We start from the raw sequence: 17,721 nt of genomic DNA on the forward strand, positions 1-17,721 counted from the left end.
CCCATGAAATTGTGAGATCGCGACCAGAGCCGAAACCAAAAGCCAGATGCTTAATCAACTGAGCCACGCAGGCACCCTGGTAGTGAAATCTTTAGAAGGCTGTTTGAGCCTTTGCTAGAAAAAGGGATCCAGGGGCACCTGGGTGGCTCAGTTGGTTAAGTGTCCAACTTCAGCTCAGGTCATGATCTCATGGTTCATGAGTTTGAGCCCCCCATTGGGCTCTGTGCTAGCAGCTCAGACCCCGGAGACTGCTTCGGATTCTGTGTCTCCCTCTCTCTCTGCCCCTCCCCCACTGGTTCCCTCTCTCTCTCTCTCAAAAATAAGTAAAACATTAAAAGAAAAAGAAAAAGGGACCCAGGTGTGGCTCACGATGATGAGTAACAAAGGCTTCTTTGGCTCAGCCATGGTGCGATAAAGTGTGTTTGCGTTTCTTTATCATGTAAGGGTTTATGTAATTATGTAAGCAGACGATCACAGTACTAACTGATCAGAAATCCAATCAGTTAGCAAACATTTACCAAACACCTATCTGTCCACACTATGCCAGGTACTGGCAGTACAGAGATGGCCCAGATATATTTCTTATTCTCGAGTAACTTACCTATAAACAAAGAAGCTTAGTAAAGTATTCCAGGAACTACAGATTGGGAGTAGAACATGGCACAGAAAAAAAATGGACTAGGGGCTATAGAGTCCAGAAAGGTTTCTGAAAGATTACATGTGAGCTCATTATAAACACGTGTTCTCCAGACAGACAAGGGGGAAAGAACCTTCCAGGACAAGGGCAAGGAGCAGCAGGAGCTAAAACAAGGAGCCATTAAGTAGCTGGCTGGGCTCAGGAAACTGCAGGTGTGTCATATAACTGATGTGTTCAACACTGGGTCCCAGACCTAAACACATCCTGGACCACACTGTGTCCTGAATGAATGGATGGATGGATGGATGGATGGATGGGATGGATGGATAGATCAATGCATGAAGCACTTAGCTGAAAAGTGCATGGGCTGGCAAACTGTATTATACGAGGTATCTAGAGTTGTCATATTCATAGAAAAAGAAAGTAAAATGGTAGTTGTCAGAGGCTAGGGGGAGGGGGACATGGGGAGTTGCTTAATGGCTGTGAAATAATTCTGGAAATTGGTTTCACATAATGTGAACCGCTAAACTAACACTAAACTATATCCTTGAAAATGCTTCTGGTGGTAAATTTTATGTTATGTGTATTTTATCACAATTAAATTTTTAAACGAAATAAAGTATAAAGTCCCCCAAATTATTTATATTAGGAAAGAATTCTTGTCTGTCTGTATCACATGGGTGATAAGGGCCAGAATAACTTGTCAGACTTGAGCTTCCTCTGTTTTGTGAGATAGACCTTTATCTGTTTTGTGAGTCTAGGCATCTGCTTTAAAAGGAGAGAGGTTTCTGACTCCTCCCAAAATCTTTTTTAGGAAATGACTGTCCAAGGTGAGGATCAATCAAGCCCATTACCTCCGGGGTCTGCCGCTGGACGGCATCCTTTCCTGACGGTATGCAGGGGCGGTCCTAGTACCCAGGGTCTTGAGAAGCTGGGGAAGGTGAGTCGAGCTTAGTGGTTCTTCGGAAGGAAGTGGGGCAAAGTATAAGATGGGGGGAAGGGAGATGGGCGGGCGGGAGGGGGTCGAGGGAGGCGACGCCGTTGCCGGAAGGCGACGCCGTTGCCTGGAGACAGCGTGGGACGCCGTTTCCAGGAGATGGCAGTCTTCCCGCACCCGCAAGCCATCCAGGGCATTGAGAAGTAGTTGGACGGATCTGATCGGAACCCCTCCACAGTCATGGCCGGTCGCCAAAAGGAGGTGATCATCGATGAGGTCCATCAGAACCAGATCCTGCGCGAATTGTACCTCAAAGAGCTTAGAACCCAGAAACTCTACACAGAGTACCGCGTGAATCCCCTCCGCAAGGGTGAGAGGCGCTTGGGGCAGAGGAAGGGGACAGGGGAGGGGCAGGAAGGAGGGGCCTTGAGGGTGCGGGGCAGAAGTGCGAGGTGCAGCACAGTAGGAGACGCCTTCTCTGACCTCGCCCCCCTTCCTAGATTTCAGGACTCTTGATTGTTGGGGGTGAGGGTTATCTCACTCCGCATCCCATCAAATACATTAATATGTTAAAATGCACACGCACCGCGATTAAATAGTATTTTTTGTGTTGCAAACTGGTGCAGCCACTCTGGGAAACAGTGTGGAGTTTCCTCAAAAGGTTAAAAATAGAACTACCCTACCACCCAGCAATTGCACTACTAGGTATTTATCCAAAGGATACATGAGTGCTGATTCGAAAGGGCACATACACCCCAATGTTTATAGCAGCGCTATCGATAATAGCCAAGGTATGGAAAGAGCCCAAATGTCCATCCACAGATGAATGGATAGAGAAGATGTGGTATATATATATACAATGGAGTATTACTCGGCAATCAAAAAGAATGAAATCTTGCCATTTGCAACTACGTGGATGGAACTGGAGGATATTATGCTGAGTGAAATTAGTCAGAGAAAGACAAATATCATGACTTCACTCATATGAAGACTTTAAGAGACAAAACAGCTGAACATAAGGGAAGGGAAACAAAAATAAGATAAAAACAGGGAGGCGGACAAAGCATAAGAGACTCATAAATATGGAGAACAAACAGAGGGTTACTGGAGGGGCTGTAGGATTTTATGTTTTGTCTTGCTCTGTGTTTTGGTTTGTTGTTAATAAGCTAGTTGTTTGTTTGTTTGTTTGTTTGATTGTTTGTTTTCTCCAGGCTTCTAGTAATGTCTTAGCCCTTCAGAAAGTTCAGGGATGGTGGACTCAGGGCCCATAGCATCCCCCGATAAAACAGCCCTGCCCCTACTCTTCTCACTTGGCACATTCTTTGGGTGCTTGCATCTGGTCCGGTAACATCAGCTGCCCCTGAATGACTCTGGTCTCAAAAGGAGCCCCAGACCCATGAACCCAACCACTGCCCAGCTCTCTTCCCCTGGACAACCCATGGGTACCTCAGACTCACCAGCTGGAAAACTGGGGGCATCCACACCTCTCCCCCACCTGCTGCTACTCCAGAATATCTTTGTTTGAGCAAAAGTTACCACAACCCACGTTAGTAGCCTAGAAGTCATCCTCAGTCTCTCTCTCCCTCACTCCAAACCCGTGGAAGTGGTCACATCTCTCTCACCTGACCCTTCAGGGTTCTTACCTCAGCAAAAGACTGTGGTGCGTGTGGAGGCATCTCTACTTCTCACTTCCTTCCACCCTCTAATTAGGGCCTGAGTCCACCTCTCCAGCCTCTTCCCCCCACCCCCAAGCCTCCTCACTTCTGTCTGCACTGAGAGAGAGAGAGAGAGAGAGAGAGAGGAGAGAGATAATTACCCTCTTCCTCCAAGCCCTCCTGACCCCACACCCCCACCCCTCCATCCTCCTGGAGCTACACTAAAAGTGAGTTCCATCCCACCATTCCCTCTGTAAAATCCTCAGTGGCCCCACAGCTTCTGAACTGAGGTTTAAACCAGTCAGTACAGAAGACCCCGTGACTCTGGCTCTGCTGCCCACCCAGCCCCATTGGGACTCCCCTCCCCAGCCACACACTACTCCTTTAATAAATAGTTTAGTGCCCACTCTGTACCAGCCACACACTCCCTTCTGTCCCACCATGTCTAAATAGAATGGATTTCCTAAATACATCACACTATTCCCCCGTTTCGGTACCATTATTTCTTCTTCCAGAATTTCTCCCCCAACTTCCGGGCCTAATTAACAGTAGTCCACTGCAGCTCAGCTCTGCAGAGAAAATGTAATGTGATTTTCTAAACAAAAATTGCATATATTTAAGATGTACAACATGATGTTTTGATATACATATACAGAGTGAGATGATTACAACAGTCAAGCTAAACTGCACACCCATCTCCTCAGTTACCCTGTGTGTGTGTGTGTGTGTGTGTGTGTGTGTGTGTGTGTGTGTGTGGTGAGAGTACAGAAAATGTAATGTCTTCATTTTGCTCATAACTAATCTAGTTTTCCTCTGGAGCTCCCAACCACTAATTTCAGGAATGCAAATTAACTGTCCAATTCTGTTTAAACTTGTTCCATTCCCACAATTTAAATAATCCCTTCAGGCAACACTCAGGCTTTCTAGATCTCCTGGCTCTTGTCCCTTGGGCACGTGATTCATATGATCCATTGGGACAAAGTCAGGAAATATTAGAACTTGTATTTGTGCTAGAACTTGTATTTATGTTTACTTTTAGGCGTAAAGAAAAATTATACTGCTTATAGTATATAGAGACTATATAAATATACATGTATTAGGCGCATGCTCGGAAGGTTTTACTGGTAGGAGTCTGAGATAAAAAATCACTTGGGAGACTACTGATTCCTTCTGGCCTCTGCTCATTTCCTACTGCCCTCCACCTAACTCACTGCACTGCAGTACTCTGGCCTTCTTGATGTTTGTCAAACTCACCAAGCTCACTCTCAGATTCTTCCCACATGTCCTCACACAGCACATTCCCTCTCTTTGTTTGAAATTTTGCTCTAATATGTCTCCTTAGAGACGAGACACCCTCACTCCCCATCCCACCATCAACTCTCTACCCGTGTAAAATACTTTACTTATTATATCTCACTTATTTTGGCCCAAATATTTATTTGTTTACTGTCTGTCACCACAAATAGAAGATCAGCACAGGAACTTTCTCTGTTTATAGCCCTGTCTCCAGTGCACAGTAATTATGGGTTGAACGGATGTCTGTGGATTCTGCACCTCTGTTTTCACATAGTCTTCTGATATATCAGTGCATGTCCAACCTTGTTTGGCTGCCTGGTATGTCTACATCCCTGTAGACCACCGCTTTTTGAGAGAACCTTCTGTAATGATGAAAATGTTCTATATCTATGCTGCCCAAAATGGTAGCCATTAGCCCCCTGTGGCTACTGAGCCCTTGAAATGTGGCTAGTGTGCCCATGGAATGGATTTCTAATTGGTATTTAATTTCAAATATTCAAATTCAAGTAGCTACATGTGACTGGCGGCCACTACGCTGGACAGTGCCTCTCTGGATTGTGAGGTCTTTGCGGGCCTTATTCCCTGGTGCCCAGCACAATACCTGACATGCAGCAAACACTCAGAAAATGCTCAGCAGGTGTCTGGCCTAGGGTGGGTCGTTGAGACGGCAGGGTGTGAATGTTTTAACATGAGCTTGTGATGCTGTTTTTCTCTAGTTCACACAATCACCAGAAAGCCCATGTCTTGGCATGATAACCTGGAGGAACCTGAAGATGGTAAGTTCCAGGGCTTATGAACACCATTGAGATAGAGCACAGATATGCAGCTGGCTAGGGAGGCTTCTTGGGATAGCGGTACCTTAGGGCAACACTTTGATCATCTGAAAATTGGGCTCACGCTCATGAAGCTCATTGGAGATTGGCATACTCAACCATATAGCAGGTTCATTAACTGCCAAGCCAAGAAAAATGCTCCTAATGGCTTTGACACTGTATCCATTCATCCACTCACCAAACATCTTTGCTGTTACAAGCAGAGGTTCTGAAGTCATACTGAGTTCAAATCCTGATTCTGCCCCTCATTAGCTGTGACTTTGGGCAGATTTGTTAACTTCTCAGAACCTATCTCTCAGGGTTGTTGTGAGTATAACAAAGTAATGCAAGTACTTAGAACAGTATCTGCGGGGTAGAGACCTCATACCATAGTGAAGGAGACAGATGAGGAAATTGAGAGTAAAATTGAGGTGGCAACAACATAGAAAACAGGTGCCCTAGTCCAACAGTGGAGTTCTAGGAAGTCTTCTTGGAGGAGGTGGTAACATGGTGAGGTGGAGTAGGTCAGGTAAAGGAGACTGAAAGGACATTCTGAGTTATATGGAAAGGCACAGAAATGAGAGACACCAGCACGGCCCCAAGACCTGCGGGTAGTTTGGCATGGCTGCAATATACAAGTGGGCGGGGCCACACTCAGGAAGGATGGAAGAGAATTTGATGGAAAGCCTAATCCTTCCTGGCAAGCTCTCCTCCTCCCCTCTACCTTCTTAGAGTAGAATTTGATGGAGGAAAGACGCAAGGTTTATGTAGGAGGTCAGGGTAGGAAGGTGGGGGTGGGTAGGAGGAGGGAGGATCTCGTATCATAGTGAGACAGACAAGAGACTAATAGAGCAGCAGCAGAGGAATTAAGCGTGCTATCTGTAGCCCAGCTAGAGGAAAGGAGAGGAGCTGGGGGCTTGCAGAAATAAGGAAAAGAGCAGGTGGTGAGGGGCCTGAGAGCTAAGCAGCAGTTGATCGCTAACTGCTTATATTAAGGATAAGCTCAGCCCGATGCCAGCCCTTAATTAACATTCCTTCATCCATCCTCAGTCATCTTGCTGGGGTAGATATTTGCCTTCCATCTTACAGATGAGCAAAGTGAGGCCTGGAGAAGTTAAATCACCTGTCAGGCCAGTAGTGGAAGGGCCAGGAATGCCTGACTACGAAGCCCAGGTTCTTCCCACGGTCAAACCGCCTCTCTCAAATTGAGACTTAGTAGGGTAGAAATGGAAAAATGAAACTTTTAAAGTGCTCAAGCTGTGGAGTTACAAATACGTGTGGGGGTGGTGGCCATATATATCACCGTGCGAAGGATCTGACCTTCTTACAAGCCGCCTCCTCTCTCCACCACGGCCACATTGGCCCAGCTTGCTCGTGCCCCAGTGCCTTTGTTCTTGCTGCCTGTAGTGTGGTTTTCCTCTGCCTCTCCCTCAGGGCCGGCTCCTGCTTGGCATCTAGAGAGACCTCCCCTCACCGTCCTGTCTAAAGTAGCCCCCCTTGCCTCTGCGTGCCCCTTCGCCTCCCCCCTTCTACACAGCTAGCATCACTATAACCATCCGGTTTATTTGTCCCCTTGTGTATTGGGTCCCCTATCCCCCCACCTAGACCACAAGCTCCGGGAGAGCGCGAACCATAACTGTCACACTGCTCTACCTCCGGGGTCCAGAACAGTGCCTGGCACAGAGTTTGTGCTCAACAAATACTTGCTGAAAGATGAGTTTTGCAAGGCCTTGGCAGGCCCCTGAGGCCATGTGCCGTGTCTCCAAGGAAGGATGTGGCCAGGGTAAAGAGCATGGGAGCTCTCGGACCCAAAGCCTGCCTCCTTCATAACTCATGCCTCATCTCCCAGCCAGGTTTCTAAATCTTCTTCACCATGCTGCCCTGGGGCCAAGGAAGAAATACCCAGAGACACAGACTGAAAGCCAAGAGATCGGATGGGACTCAGAGCCCTTGGTAAGTGTGGCTCTTACCAAGTTTACTTCAGGAGCCCAAAGGCAACAGAGGTGGTGGCTAAAAGAGCAGTATATGAAGCCAGACTGGCTGGGTTTCCACTCTGGCTACCACTTCCTAGCTGTGTGACCTTGGGTAAGTGACTAAACTCTTTCCTGACTCTGTTCCCTCACTGTAGAATGGAGATATTACAGACATCACCTCATAAGTTTGCTATGAGGATTAGAGGAGGTTGTATTTGTAAGGTGCCTAACACATAGCAACTGCCGTGTAAGTGTTGACCAAAGTTGCCGGTGACTGCCTGAGTTTGCTGTACCAGTTTTTACTAGGGCGATCTTGGGCACGTAACATCACAGGGTTCCACTCCCTTATCTGTAAAATGGGAATGCTAGTAACACACACCTCATTTGATTGGAAGGGGACTGGGAGCTGCGAGGAGCCCAGGAAATGTAATCGTCAGCACATTGTCACCCAACATGTGCTGGGGCTTCTGTTACTGAGGAAGAAAAGCAGGGTTTCGAACAGAGAATTTGAAGAACTTCCGGCCACGTTTGTCTTTGAACTTGCTCGTGTCTTTTGTCACTTAGAAAGTTTTAGCTTTTAAGTAGTCAAATGTGCCAGCCTTTTCCCTCACAGTTTCTGGGGTTTGTGCCTTGCTTAGGAAAACACCTTCACTGTCCAGAGTTGCAAAATGACTAGCTTTCCTTTTAGATTTCCCCCCAAGTTGTTGTGTCTTTTTAACACTTGGCTCTTAGTCCATCTGTATATTTCGCGCCTGATGTGAAGCTGGAGACACTGTTCCTCAAAGGCACCAAGGTCTTGCACACCCTGTATCCTTAGTTTACTGCTCCTGCAGCCTGCCTGCTGATCCCTAGCCTGTACTCCTTGGGGAGTTCTCCTCAGCCTTCAGGACCACTCAGGAGGCACCTCATTATAAAGTCTCATTAAGGGATGTGGGCCCCCCCACTCCCCACCAGGTAGAGTTGGGCACCTTCCTGGTACGTTTCTGTAGCACCACATGTCTCCTGCTCCTGCACCATTCAGCTCAATTCCGTGCAACAACGTAACATGGTGGCTCTGGTGCCAGCGGCTGGAGTTCAAATCCCAGCTCCACCACTTTCTAGCTGTGGAAACTGAACCTCTCAACTTCCATTTACCCACCTTAAAATGGGGTTAATAATATGGACACTTGAAGGTTTGTTGTGGGAATTAACTGAGACAATGTATATAAACTGCTTAGGGCAGTACCCACCACATAGTAAGTGTTCAATAAATGGGGGCTGCTATGATGTGGGTTAGGAGGAATAGAAAGGAGAGCTTTAGCCCAACCAAGGACCGATGGGGTGCTTCTCCTGGCCCCTTGGCTTGATCCCAGATGTCTTCCTCTACTGAGTAATTTTCTAGTGTGCACCTTCCCAAGAACTGCCTACACACTGTAGTTCTTGAATTTCTGCCGCGGGCCTGGTCTTCTCGCCTATTTATACGGCTCTAGTCTGGGACGTGTGGTTCTGCTGAGGCACTACAATGGGGAGATTGGAGTAAACAGCTGAGTAATAATGAATGAATGAGTGAACGAATGAAGGACTTAGCAAATAGCTGCAATGGCTCCTCCTCAGAGGTGGGGCATTGCCCTAGAGAGAGGAGACTGGGAGATAAGAAGTGGGTCCAGCAGGAGCCTCCCACCTTCACAAGGGGACTGAATCCAGGAGAGCAGTGCTCAAAGGGACAGAGGAGGAGGAGGGGTGGGGGACTAACATACAGTGTATAAGGACAGGGACAGAGAGTTGTGAAGGTAAACTATCCAACGTAGATAATTAAGCAACTTTAAAAATATTACGAAGCACAAGTAATTTAGCTTGTTAGTCTTCATTTTCTTAAAGACAAAAGGCCTGGCTCCTGTGGGTACAAAGTATGCATGTGGAAATGCATCTATTTTTTTTATTTCCTTTTCTAAAATGTATTTATCTATTTTTAATTTACCTCCAAGTTAGTTAGCATATAGTGCAATAATGATTTCAGGAGTAGATTCCTTAATGCCCCTTACCCATTTAGCCCATTCCCCTCCCACAGCCCCTCTGGCAACCCTCAGTTTGTTCTCTATATTTGAGTCTCTTATGTTTTGTCCCCTTCCTTGTTTTTATGTTATTTTTGCTTCCCTTCCCTTATGTTCATCTGTTTTGTATCTTAAATTCCACATATGAATGAAGTCATATAATATTTGTCTTTCTCTAACTGACTTATTTCGCTTAGCATAATACCCTCTAGTTCCATCCACATTGTTGCAAATGGCAAGATTTCATTCTTTTTGATTGCTGAGAAATATTCCATTACATATATATACATATATACCACATCTTTACCCATTCATCTGTGGATGGACATTTGGGCTCTTTCCATACTTTGGCTATTGTCAACAGCACTGCTATAAACATGGGGGTGCATGTGCCCCTTCGGAACAGCACAACTGTATCCCTTGGATAAATACCTAGTAGTGCAATTGCTGGGTCGTAGTTCTATTTTTAACTTTTTGAGGAACCTCCATAACGTTTCCAGAGTGGCTGCACCAGTTTGCATTCTCACCAGCAGTGCAAAAGAGATCCTCTTTCTCCGCATCCTCGCCAACATCTGTTGTTGCTTGAATTGTTAATGTTAGCCATTCTGACAGGTGTGAGGTGGTATCTCATTGTGGTTTTGATTTGTATTTCCCTGATGATGAGTGATGTTGAGCAGTTTTTCATGTGTCTGTTAGACATCTGGATGTCTTCTTTGGAGAAGTGTCTACTCGTGTCTTTTGCCCATTTCTTCACTGGATTATTTGTTTTTTGAGTGTTGAGTTTGATAGGTTCTTTATAGATTTTGGATACCAACCCTTTATCTGATATGTCATCTGCAAATATCTTCTCCTATTCCATTGGTTGCCTTTTAGTTTTGCTGATTGTTTCCTTCACTGCACAGAAGCTTTTTATTTTGATGAGGTCCCAATAGTTCATTTTTGCTTTTGTTTCCCTTGCCTCTGGAGATGTGTTGAGTAAGAAGTTGCTGTGACCAGGGTCAAAGAGGTTTTTGCCTGCTTTCTCCTCGAGGATTTTGATGGCTTCCCATCTTACATTTAGGTCTTTCATCCATTTTGAGTTTATTTTTGTGTATGGTGTAAGAAAGTGGTCCAAGTTCATTTTTCTGCATGCCGCTGTCCAGTTTTCCCAGCACCACTTGCTGAAGAGACTGTCTTTATTCCATTGGATATTCTTTCCTGCTTTGTCAAAGATTAGCTGGCCAGACGTTTGTGAGTCCATTTCTGGGTTCTTTATTCTGTTCCATTGATCTGAGTGTCTGTTTTTGTGCCAGCACCATACTGTCTGGATGATTACAGCTTTGTAATATAGCTTGAAGTCTGGGATTTGATGCCTCCTGCTTTGGTTTTCTTTTTCAAGAGTGCTTTGGCTATTCGGGGTCTTTTCTGGTTCCATACAAATTTTAGGATTGTTTGTTCTAGCTCTGTGAAGAATGATGGTGTTGTTTTGATAGGTATTACATTGAATATATAGATTGCTTTGGGTAGTATTGACATTTTAACAGTATTTGTTCTTCCAAGCCAGGAACATAGAACATTTTTCCCTTTTTGTGTGTTTCCTTCAATTTCTTTCATAAGCTCTCTATAGTTTTCAGTGTATAGATTTTTCACCTCTTTGGTTAGATTTATTCCTAGGTATTTTATGGGTTTTGGTGCAATTGTGAATGGGATCAATTCCTTGATTTCTCTTTCTATTGCTTCATTGTTGGTGTGTAGGAATGCAACTGACTTCTGTGCATTGATTTTTATATCCTGTCACTTTGCTGAATTTATGGATAAGTTCTAGCAATGTTTTGGTGGAATCTTTGGGGTTTTCCATATAGAGTATCATCATCTGTGAAGAGTAAAAGTTTGACTTCCTCCTTGCCGATTTTGGATACCTTTTATTTCTTTATGTTGTCTGATTACTAAGGCTAGGACTTCCAATACTATGTTGACTAACAGTGGCAAGAGTGGACATCCTTGTCTTGTTCCTGACCTTAAGGGGGAAAGCTCTCAGTTTTTCCCCATTGAGGATGATATAGGGTGGGTCTTTCATATATGGCTTTAATGATCTTGAGTTAAGATCCTCCTATCCCTACTTTCTTGGGTTTTTTTTTTTTTTATCAAGAAACGATGCTGTATTTTGTCAAATGCTTTCTCTGCATCTATTCAGAGGATCATGTGGTTCTTGTTCTTTCTTTTATTGATGTGATGAATCACATTATTTGTTTTGCAGATATTGAACCAGATCTGCATCCCAGGTATAAATCCCACTTGATTGTGGTGAATAATTTTTTTAATGTATTGTTGAATCCGGTTGGCTAATACATTGTTGAGGATTTTTGCATCCATGTTCATCAGGGAAATTGGTGTGTAGTTCTCCTTTTTAGTGGGGTCTTTGTCTGGTTTTGGAGTCAAGGTAATGCTGGCTTCATAGAAAGAGTTTGGAAGTTTTCCATTTATATTTTTTTGGAACAGCTTCAAAAGAATAGGTGCTAACTCTTCTTTGAATGTTTGGTTGAATATTTCTGGAAAGCCATCCAGCCCTGGACTCGTTTTTTGGGAGATTTTTGATTACTAATTCGATTTCTTTATTGGTATGGGTCTGTTCAAATTTTCTATTTCTTCTTGTTTCAGTTTTAGTAGTTTAAATGTTTCTAGGAATTTTTCCATTTCTTCCAGATTTACTGGCATATAATTGCTCATGATATTCTCTTATTATTGTTTATATTTCTGTAGTGTTGGTTGTGATTGCTCCTCTTTCTTTCTTGATATTATTTATTTGGGTCCTTTCCTTTTTCTTTTTGATCAAACTGGCTGGAGATTTGTCAATTTTGTTAATTCTTCCAAAGAACCAGCTTCTGGTTTCATTGATCTGTTCTACTGTTTTGTTTTGTTTTGTTTTGTTTGAATAGCACTGATTTCTGCTCCAGTCTTTATTATTTCCCATCTTCTGCTGGTTTCTGGTTTTATTTGCTGTTGTTTTTCCAGCTGTTTAAGGTTTAAGGTTAGGTTGTGTATCTGAGACCTTTCTTCCTTCTTTAGGAAGGCCTGGGTTGCTATATACCTTCCTCTTATGACAACCTTTGCTGTGTCCCAGAGGTTTCAGGCTGTGGTGTTACCATTTTCACCGGCTTCCATGTACTTTTGTATTTCCTCTTTAACAATGTGGTTAGCCTTTTCATCCTTTAGTAGGATGTTCTTTAGTCTCCAAGTATTTGTTAGCTTTCCAAATCTTTTCTTGTGGTTGATTTCGAGTTTCATAGTGTTGTGGTCTGAAAATATGCACGTTATGATTTCCATCTTTTTGTACTTGTTGAGGGCTGATTTGTGTCCCAGTAGGTGATCTATTCTGGAGAATGTTCCATGTGCACTGGAGAAGAATGTATATTCTGCTGCTTTAGGATGAAATGTTCTGAATATATCTGTTAAGTCCATCTGGTCCAGTGTGTCATTCAAAGCCATTGTTTCCTTGTTGATTTTTTGATTAGATGATCTGTCCATTGCTGTGAGTGGGGTGTTGAAGACCCCTACTATTATGGTATTATTATCAATGAATTTCTGTATGTTTGTGATTAATTGATTTATATATTTCAGTGTGCCATGATGGGAGCATAGATGTTTACATTTGTTAGGTCTTCTTGGTGGATAGACCCCTTAATTATGATATAATGCCCTTATTCATCTCTTGTTACAGTCTTTATTTTAAAATCTAGGTTGTCTGATACAAGTATGGCTACTCCAGCTTTCTTTTGGTGATCATTAGCATGATAGATGGTTCTCCATTCCCTTACTTTCAATCTGAAGGTGTCTCTAGGTCCAAAGTGGGTCTCTTGTAAACAGCATAAAGATGGATCTTGTTTTCTTATCCATTCTGTTACCCTATATCTTTTGATTGGAGCGTTTAGTCCATTGACATTTAGAGTGAGCACTGAAAGATATGAATTTATTGCCATTGTGTTGCCTGTAGAGTTGTAGTGTCTGGTGGTATTTTCTGCTCCTTTCTAGTCTTGGTTGCTTTTGGTCTTTTTTGTTTTGTTTCATCTTTTCTCCCCTAAGAGGGTCCTCCTTAAAATTTCTTGCAGGGCTGGTTTAGTGGTCATGAACTCCTTTAGTTTTTGTCTGGGAAACTTTATCTCTCCTTCTATTTTGAATGACAGCCTTGCTGGATAAAGAATTCTTGGCTGCATATTCTTGCTGCACTTCAGCACATTGAATATATCTTGCCATTCCTTTCTGGCCTGCCAAGTTTCTGTGGCTAGGTCTCCTGTGAACCTGATCTGTCTTTCCTTGTAGGTTAAGGACTTTTTTTCCCTTGCTGCTTTCATAATTCTTTCCTTTGTTTTGTGAATTTGGCTATGACATGCCTTGTTGATGGTCGGCTTTTGTTGAATTTAATGGGAGTTCTCTGTGCTTCCTGGATTTTGATGTCTGTGTCTTTCCCCTGGTTAGGAAAGTTTTCCAGTATGATTTGCTCACATAAACCTTCTACCCCTTTTTCTGTCTCTTCATCTTCTGGGACCCCTATCATTTGGATGTTATTCTTTTTTTTTTTTGATGTTATTCCTTTTTAATGAGTCACTGAGTTCTCTAATTCTCATTTGAGTTCTCTAATGCTCTTTTGCCTCAGTTTCCCTCTTTTTTTTCCTGCTTTATTTTTCTCCATAAGTTTGTTCTCTATATCACTGATTCGCTGCTCTGCCTCATCTGTCCTTGCTGCTGTGGCATCCCTTTGAGATTGCATCTCAGTTATAGCATTTTTAATTTCGTCCTGACTGGATTTTCTTTTATCTTTGCAGAAAGGGATTCTATGCTTTTTCCAACCCACGCTACTATTCTTACTATTGTGACTCTAAATTCTGGTTCAGACATCTTGCTTGTGTCTCTGTTGATTAAGTCCCTGGTTGTCATTTCTTTCTGTTCTTTCTTCTGGGGTGAATTCCTTTGTTTCATCATTTTGGAGGAAGAAAAAGAATTAATAAAATAAAAATTAAAAGTTAAAAACAACACAAAAAAATCAAATAAAGGATGCTAGATCCTAGGTGTGTTTTGGTCTGGTTGTTGAAAGGACCTTGATAGGGGCGCCTGGGTGGCGCAGTCGGTTAAGCGTCCGACTTCAGCCAGGTCACGATCTCGCGGTCCGTGAGTTCGAGCCCCGCGTCAGACTCTGGGCTGATGGCTCAGAGCCTGGAGCCTATTTCCAATTCTGTGTCTCCCTCTCTCTCTGCCCCTCCCCTGTTCATGTTCTGTCTCTCTCTGTCCCAAAAAATAAACGTTGAAAAAAAAAAATTAAAAAAAAAAAAAAAGAAAGGACCTTGATAGAATAAAGAAAAAGGAAAAGAAAAGAAAAAAAAAGAAAACACTTGAAAATTTTAAAAAATGAATACAATAAAACAGAATAAAGTGAAATGATGAAAGTAAAATATAATAAAAAATTACAAAAAAAACCCCTAGAAAACATAGTAGAAAATTTTAAAGAAAAATCTTTTTATAAAAACAGAAAATAAAAATAATTTTTTCTCTTTCTGTATTCAAGAATAAGAAAAGAAAAAGAAAAAAGTGGAATAGATGGACAGGCAAACAGAAAGGAATACGATGGAAATTACATCCAGTTTCCCCTAAAGTCAAACTATGAAGTACTTTATAGTCTGTACCTAAGCAGGTGGAGAGACTTGTGTTCCTCTAGAGCACAGTTGGTGAGTTGGCCAGGGGTTGGTGTAACAACTCCATTTCTCCACTAGATGGTGCTGCTTAGCTTACTGGGGTGGATTGTTGTGGCACGTGTGTATATGCATGTGCAGGAGCGGTGAAAATTGTGTCACCCAGCTACCCAGTCTCTAGTATCAGAACTCTGTGCTCACCCACTGGCAATCAAGCACCCCTCCTTTGTCTCCAGCCTCCACCCACTCCCCACTACTTCCCTGTCCTTAACCAAGTCGTCAGCCTGCCAGGCGGCACCTCCATCCTGAGTTTTATCTCGACGGGGCTGTGTTTCCAAACCCCTCACTTCTGAGGGCCCTGTGGTTTTGACCCATTCAGACCCTCTGGGGGAGGGTCTCACAGAGTAGTGGCCAAGTGCTGGCCACCCCTTGGAATGCTCACATGAACGTGCCGCTGCATTTGCCCAGAGACGGCGGCTGGGTGCCAGCCACCCCAGGAAAAGTTCACGCAATTGTGTAGCAGCAGCATTTCAGGGTTTATGGAAAATCACAACACACATCTGGCACCAGGCTTCACCACCTCAACGTCCTTGTTCCAGCACCAGCAAATGTGGCTGTTCTCCGGGGTCTGCTGGAACCTTTGCCTGTGGGGAGGCTGCACAACCTCTAACAAATGTCCTCCCAGCTGGGGAACTGCCTCTCCCCATGTGGCCCAAGGACCCCTTGGATCTCGCTGTCTGTTCCTGGGGATTCGCCCTTCCCACCAGAGGTCTATCAGGTATCGAGCTGCAGAGTTTCAGACTCTGTGCTCCCCATTTATAGAGTCTTAATGAAATTTAAATCCTCTCCTTTCTCCTTTTTTTTTTTTTTTAATTTTTTTTTCAACGTTTATTTATTTTTGGGACAGAGAGAGACAGAGCATGAACGGGGGAGGGGCAGAGAGAGAGGGAGACACAGAATCGGAAACAGGCTCCAGGCTCCGAGCCATCAGCCCAGAGCCTGACGCGGGGCTCGAACTCCCGGACCGCGAGATCGTGACCTGGCTGAAGTCGGACGCTTAACCGACTGCGCCACCCAGGCGCCCCTCCTTTCTCCTTTTATTGTTAATTACCTTATGGGTGTTTCCACTCTTTCTCTTTCTCTCCAGATGCTTTCAGGAGGAGTGCCTTTCCTCTATTCTACCCCATGTCTCCATCCTCTCTCTCCAAGCAAAAATAGCTCCTTGCCCTCTGAGGCTTCTCTCTCCCCCAGTTAACCTCTCTGCACCACATACCTGTCAAGTTTGTGGCTTAAGTTATGCAGCTTGTTGAGTTAATCCTCAGATCAATTTTCTAGGTGTGCAAGATGGTTTGGTTTTGATCTAGCTGCATTTCAGGGACAAGAGACACAAAAAACTTCCATATTGCTCTGCCATCTTGGACCTTCCCCCAGAAATGCATCTTTGACCAGCACATATCATGGCAGGCTCACCCGGCCATGACAGGAAGCACAAGTATGGCTGTCCCGGCCAGGGGGACCCTCCTAGGCCTCGCAGATAACCAACTGTGCATGCCAGACCAGCCATCACTGTGGAGTTGCAAAGGGTCTGCAAATAGGTCAAGCCTGTTCATCATTACAATGCCATCAGATGGCACTGCTGGCATAATAAGAAAGTATTCCTCCCAAAAGTTAGATCCAGGTGTTTTGCAACCATAAAAGGCAATTAAGCCAGAGTTCCAGAGTGATACATTTGGGGGCAGAAGAATTGATCAGGCCTAACTTACCTTAGGGCTGGCTCCCTACCCCCTAGCAGGGCCTGACCCTACACTAGCAGAGAACCCCAATCCCAATAGTAGGACACTGGGGAAACCATACTCGAATACCTCTCAGCTTCTGCTCTCCTAGTAACATTTGATGAAAATGTATCCTTTCAGTTAATTGCATAAGTTAATCTTCTAGCTTCTGTAAGATTTATGTGTCAGAGTGCTTGCTCTTAGTTCCCTGTGTGACTGCTTCAACAACATCCACTCCTTCATTCAACAGATGTGTACTGAATCCCTAGTGCATGCTGGATACTGTTCTAGGTGCTGGGGGTAAGCAGTGAGTGCCACAGATACAGGACTCGCCCTCATGGAACATACATTCCAGCAGTCCACAGGCGTGGCCTCCAACTCAAGCCTGGGAAAGGCAAGAGCAGCCACATTGCATATAGGTACTCTCATTCAATCCTACGACTGTTTTGATGCAATTGCTGTCATCTCCTTTTCCCAAACAAGGCTGAGCAAGGAGAAGCCTCCAGTGCTTTTGGGGCCCGGGTCCATCCAACTACGGACCCACGTCATCCCCCCTCTCCAGAAGCTTCCTTCTGACTCCCGTGTTCTCCTCTTTAGGTCAGCCCGGAACGTGGTGACCGCAGGCTGAACCACTTCAGGGTCTACAATGACATCACTCTGTACAAGGCTAAAATGTGGAGCCTGGGAGAGGATGATCGCCACAAGTAGTGTCCCAGCGGTGACAGCAGCCCTGTCTTTAATACCCAATGTGTGTGCTGCCTGGATAACTAAAGATTATTTTGAAGCCTCAGTCTGACTTTTCCTATTTGGAGTCTCACATTTCTCCTTTCTGCCCAAGTCCACCGGTTCATATCCTTAATCTTAAAACTGGCGGCAGAATTCCAGTTTAAGATGCATACAGTATTTCCTCTGCCTCCCCGGATCCCAATAAGGGATAATAAAAGGACAA

General features: G+C 44.2%; 1 protein-coding gene across 3 annotated transcripts; it reads left to right on the forward strand.

Annotated features, from left to right (window-relative positions):
- Positions 1 to 555: 555 nt before the first annotated feature.
- CFAP144 (cilia and flagella associated protein 144) lies at positions 556 to 17,562 on the forward strand. Of its 3 annotated transcripts, XR_015254646.1 has the most exons (7): positions 556 to 849; positions 1,452 to 1,577; positions 1,731 to 1,944; positions 5,242 to 5,301; positions 7,187 to 7,290; positions 14,877 to 15,036; positions 15,600 to 15,780. XR_015254646.1 is itself a non-coding variant. In XM_086716687.1 (6 exons), exons 3-6 carry the CDS (start codon positions 1,815 to 1,817, stop codon positions 14,973 to 14,975), a joined length of 393 nt encoding a protein of 130 aa, XP_086572813.1. In that variant the 5' UTR covers positions 556 to 849; positions 1,452 to 1,577; positions 1,731 to 1,814; the 3' UTR covers positions 14,976 to 15,792. The 3 variants fall into 3 exon arrangements, 2 of the variants coding, with proteins under 2 accessions (XP_086572813.1, XP_025768310.2); XM_086716687.1 differs by having other exon boundaries at positions 14,877 to 15,792; XM_025912525.2 differs by lacking the exons at positions 14,877 to 15,036; positions 15,600 to 15,780 and adding an exon at positions 17,370 to 17,562 and having other exon boundaries at positions 563 to 849.
- Positions 17,563 to 17,721: the final 159 nt, after the last annotated feature.

This window comes from Puma concolor, chromosome C1 (genome assembly GCF_028749965.1).
Source record: "Puma concolor isolate L17-30 chromosome C1, mPumCon1.1.hap2, whole genome shotgun sequence".
Taxonomy (NCBI): Eukaryota; Metazoa; Chordata; class Mammalia; order Carnivora; family Felidae; genus Puma; species Puma concolor.